Source organism: Cebus imitator, unplaced genomic scaffold (assembly GCF_001604975.1).
Source record: "Cebus imitator isolate Cc_AM_T3 unplaced genomic scaffold, Cebus_imitator-1.0 Scaffold660, whole genome shotgun sequence".
Lineage (NCBI taxonomy): Eukaryota > Metazoa > Chordata > Mammalia > Primates > Cebidae > Cebus > Cebus imitator.
Genome location: NW_016107975.1, coordinates 718,589 through 723,979, shown reverse-complemented (window position 1 = coordinate 723,979; position 5,391 = coordinate 718,589). Strand labels below are relative to the sequence as shown.

Sequence of the window (5,391 nt, the reverse complement as noted above, 5' to 3'; positions counted from 1 at the left end):
TGGAAATTTGACCTGTTCCACATTTGATATTCCTATCAACAAGGTTACTCTTCTGCAGACAAAAAAATTGTACATTGAAGTAGCAGTATAGTGTTTGAATTAGATAACACACTAAACAATATAATAATTAGTGTATTAGTAAAAATAAAGAAAATAAAGCTGCTAAAGTCGTGTTCAAAGAACAAAGGAAATGAAAAGTGAGGTGTTGACCAAAGCCTTTAGGGCTAACGAGAATGAGACATCAAGTGGGAAGCCCATCCAGTTCTACCTTTTTGAACTTTTCCTGTTGCGGCCAGGGTAATTAGGTAGGGATCAGAAGAACAGAGTGAGACAGGGAAATCCCACTTTACATGACGTTGGGCAAATTACTTAGCTCTATATGCCTCAGTTCTCTCATTGATAGATTGAGGATATTTATGTATCTTTACTATCAAACCATTTACAGAAATGAATGAGCTAACATATGCCAAGTTCTTTAAATTGTGTACAATTCAAGTACAAGCTAAGTAATAAATGTTTGTTATTATTAAAAGAGGAAAATTCTGTGAGTAATTTTATCATACTAAGTAAATTTACCTTTGGTTTGCCAATCATTTCCTTCATTTTCCAGATAACTCTTCAAAATGAATTCTATCTTCAAACATTAAAACCAAAACAACAACAAAACTCCCTCTCACCTCTTCTCAGCTTCTTTATTGCTTACCACAGTGTTAATATTACAAAAGTACTGTGAGAATTTCCTGTATTGTGGTTCCTGGAACACGTTAGAAGCTTGTGATTTTACTGCTTCTTATTCGTACTGTAGTACATGGCTCATCAATAGATAATTCCAAAACATCATTTAAATACACAATTTTTCATTCTATTTTTTTTTTTTGCTAAATTCCTTCATACTCAACTTTCAGAGTCTTTCAACTCCAGCTCAGCTCCAACATTTCAACGCTGTTCTTTCTAAACAAGTACACGTCGTGCCTTCTCTACATCGCTCTTGGAACATAACTTCTCATGGCAGGTATGTGTGATTTCAATCGCCAAATTAAAAATAACCAGAAAAGCTATTCTTGGATTGGCTAATTTTGGGGTAGTGCTTTAAGAGAAAAGGACATGATTAACAGTGGATATTTTTAGGCTTTACATGCATTAGCACTTTCCACATTCATTTTATTTTCCTGATTCTTCATTGTTTAACTTAGAAATGATTCCATGAAGCTTTTGTAACAGGTTTAAAGAATGGCTTCTGGCAGGGCTACCTCTAAATTCTGAACAAGAACTGACCTTTAACCTGGTTAAATTGTGAGCAACAGAATTCTAGTATAGAAATAGAAAGTGTCAAATATTAATGATGCAATGCTTCAAAGTTTTAAATTTACTATTTATGTTGTGACATCCAAATGTTACACAAATGAACAGTTTGACATATTGTACTGTTGTTAATGACAACATCATTATTTGAGAGTGTGGCAGTGTTAACACAGAATCTCCTAATGTTGAAATGTTTTAGGCGAAAAGCCTAGAAACAAGCAATTTTGAGTGTGAACAAATGTAATGTTCTTGGGGAAAAAAAGATTGTTTGTGTATCATAATTCAATGTACTGTGAGATGAACCCAGGCCTCCAAGGTATCACCCATCTGTTGATTGTAGAAGGAGTTATCACACAAAGTCCAGAATGTTCCTATGTCTTCTTTTCCCTATAATATCTCTATGAAGCCATGAGCAGCTAGACATTTATCAGAGCAAAACTGCAATGAGATGACGAGAGGACACACTCTAAGGTAGTGTTATTGTGACAATGGTAGACTAAGTTAAATGAAAGATTCTTGAGCTAGACACACTTTCATTTGATTTCTGACTTGGATACTTCCTTGCTTTGATATCTTGAGAAAATAACATTATTATTGGACCTTATGTTTTCTCATCTACCTAATGAGAATCATACTACCTAACTTACGATTTTGATGAGAGAAAAAAAATAAATGGCTATTCTGTAAGTTCATAAAACACAACTTGGTGCCTGTTAATATCTTCTTCCTCCAGATCTTTAAACTTCTCTGTCAGTTTTAAACATACATGGTAAATTCACTTTATTGAGACAGAGCTGGTAGAGAAGAAAATGTTTGAATAATCTCCCTGAAGTATAAGATACATCACATAAAAATGTTGGTATTGGGTGAAGTCCTGATTGGAAAGTCTTCATTTTTCAGTGTTTTATTGGCAAGCTGACTCCGTTATCAAATGAAAGAATGTTTTGGATTCTCTCTAACTAGTTCCTGCTTTTAAGAACTCAGCTCCTGTGTTTGCTCTTTAAGTCATTACCCTGTCTGTCTTTCTTACAGTGTTTAAGGCCACTTTCTGGAGGCTGATTTCTGGGACCTTAGGGATAATATGCCTTTCGTTGATGGCTACACTGGGAATTTTACTAAAAAATTGTAAGTTCTTCTAAGTAAGTCTCCATAAAAATCAAAATTGTGATGACATCTTTTAATAATAAATGCTTCATCTTACTAATGTTAATATGTTGTTATTTCAGAAACCCATATCTAATTAAACAAATTTCTAATCATTTCTTACAGCTTTTACTAAACTGAATATTGAGTCAGCATTTACTCCAGGACCCAACATAGAACTCCAGAAAGGTAGGTCAAATTTTTTGGAAAACTTAGCATTGGTAAAGGATGAAACAAGTAGTTTCTTGTTTCTCACACAGAGAAGCATGATAGAATATTATACTTAGTAATAGAAATTTGTCTGCCAGTGTGGGATAGTCTCATTTTGCTGTTCTCTAATGTAAACAGGATTAAATGACATTGAATGTGCATCATTTATACATTTAACTAATCAGGGAAATGGTATCTGAAATGAAAAATATATGAGTGCTCATCATTAGGTTACAAAAAATAAACCACAGGAAATATTACAATTAATCCTCATTACCTGCCTGAATTTGCTTATAACCTATACTTTTGCATCTCATTACTTTTCCCTCTTGATTCTTAAATGATGCAGAATATAGTGCACAGATTTCTAAACCTTACTTATCCAATGGAAGCCAGCTCAAAGTCCAATTTTCTTTCTTTCTTCTATTTTTAGAGACTGAGTTTTGCTCTTGTCTCCCAGGTTGGAGTGCAGTGGCGCGATCTCAGCTCACTGCCACTTCCTCCTCCTGGGTTCAAGAGATTCTCCTGCCTCAGCCTCCCACATAGGTGGAACTACAAGCACCCACCACCATGCCTGGCTAGTTTTTGTATTTTTAGTAGAGAGAGGGTTTCGTCATGTTGGCCATGCTGGTCTTGAACTCCTGACCTTAGGTGATCCACCCGCCCAGCCTCCCAAAGTGCTGGGACTAAGGGCATGAACCACTCTGCCCGGCAGAGCCACAGCACCCAGCCCAGATTTTCTAAATATATTTTTTTCCAAATGCACCCCAAGTTGTCTCACCATCTTCTGTGATTATATAGTGCTTCATTTACAGTGTAACATCTTGGCCGGGCACAGTGGCTCATGCCTGTAATCCAAGCACTTTGGAAGGCTGGAGGTAGGCATATTACTTGAGGTCAGAAGTTTGAAAACAGACTGGCCAACATAGTGAAACCTCATCTCTACTAAAAATACAAAAATTAGCCAGGCATGGTGGTGCACACCTGTAGTCTCTGTTACTTAGGAAGCTGAGGCATGGAGAGTTGCTTGAACCTGGGAGGCAGAGGTTGCAGTGAGCTGAGATGGCGCCACTGCACTCCAGCCTGGGCAACACAGCAAGACTCTGTCTCAAAAATAAGTAAATAAATAAATAAGTAAATAAATAAATAAATGGTGGAACATCTTCAGCACCATTTATTTATACGGCAAAGATTTGAGTGCCTATGCTATGTCATGCTTTTTATTACTGTGGATAACAAATGTTGAAAACACTATTATTGATAAACTATATAATTAAGACTCAAGATAATTGATTCATTTATATTCCCTTTCAAATATACCAAAATTCTTCAAATGAACCAAAATCCCACCCCGCCACCTTTTTTTTTTTTTGAGACAGAGTTTCGCTCTAGTTACGTAGGCTGGAGTGCAGTGGTGCAATCTCTCAGCTCACCACAATCTCCACCTCCTGGCTTCCAGCGATTCTCCTACCTCAGCCTCCCGAGTAGCTAGGATTACAGACATGTGCCACCACACTCAGCTGACTTTTTTTTTTTTTTGTATTTTTAGTAGGGACAGGGTTTCTCCATGTTGGTCAGGCTGGTCTTGAACTCCCGACCTCAAGTGATCTGCCCACCTCAGCTTCCCAAAGTTCTGGAATTACAGGTGTGAGCCACCACTCCTGACCAGTGCCATATTCTTTTCTGACTCAGAAAACATGCTAAAATGTTTTCCTTCTTTCAGTCTCTTTCATCTAGTTAACTTCTATTTATGCTACAGTACTTAGTTTTGAGTGACTTCCTCAAAAAGGTTCTTCTAACTGCCCCTCATCTTACACTCTGCTACATGCTGTTTTAAAATACTTAATTGTTTTTGTGTACTTACCTAAATCATCGTTAAGTATCGTTAATAAATTATTGAAAATTATATAATTCCGGTTCTATCTCTAGAATATAATCTCCATGAGGAAAAAACATCATGTTCATGTCTAATTAGTTCACATTAATAGCCCCTGAACTGTGGTATATACAGTAGATTCTGAAAGAATGTTAAAAGAATAAACAGCAAATAAATTTTGAATAATGAAATGGCATTGAAGAAAATGACATCTCCTATGTCATTAGTTATGTTTTATCTTTTCTGTCAGACTCTGACTGCTGTTCTTGCCAGGAAAAATGGATTGGTTATCGATGCAACTGTTACTTCATTTCCAGTGAATCTAAAACTTGGAATGAAAGTAGGCATCTCTGTGCTTCTCAGAAATCCAGTCTTCTTCAGCTTCAAAGCAGAGATGAACTGGCATGTACTAAGTCTGATTTTCTACATTTTCTTTGATCTAGAAAAATATACTATCTAAACAAGTTAAATACTTTAAGTAATTAATCAGATCATAAGTGGATGGTTATATTGGAATTGAGTTATTGATTCTGTGTACCTTAAAATAGTCATTGTAAAATCTATATTAAATTCCTTGATGATTTATGTCATAGGAATACAAATCAAGATAAGTGCCAAATAAAGTGAAAGAAACTTTTCAGGAAGAATTCAAAGTCATTATATTTACCCATTTTAGATAATAGGTCATTATATTTACCCATTTTACTTAAAGAACCAACTAAATGTGATTTTTAGCTCTTTTAATTAAATTTCTTTTTTAAAAATAATTTTATAGTTTTTGTCGTCCTTCTGGCATATAAGCTAGTATGGAAAATATGGTAAGAAAAATTGCTAAATTTTTTTCTTTTTTTTTTTTTTTT

General features: G+C 35.3%; 1 protein-coding gene across 1 annotated transcript in view; it reads left to right on the top strand.

Moving 5' to 3' along the window:
- The first annotated feature begins 734 nt into the window (after positions 1–734).
- KLRD1 (killer cell lectin like receptor D1) overlaps positions 735–5,391 on the top strand; it is a 6,606-nt gene continuing 1,949 nt past the window's right edge. Inside the window, exons 1-4 of the mRNA XM_017518181.2 lie at positions 735–1,012; positions 2,335–2,427; positions 2,572–2,634; positions 4,782–4,957. Of these exons, the coding sequence (XP_017373670.2) occupies positions 1,006–1,012; positions 2,335–2,427; positions 2,572–2,634; positions 4,782–4,957 (339 nt within the window). The 5' untranslated portion in view covers positions 735–1,005. The remainder of the gene's footprint in view (positions 1,013–2,334; positions 2,428–2,571; positions 2,635–4,781; positions 4,958–5,391) is intronic.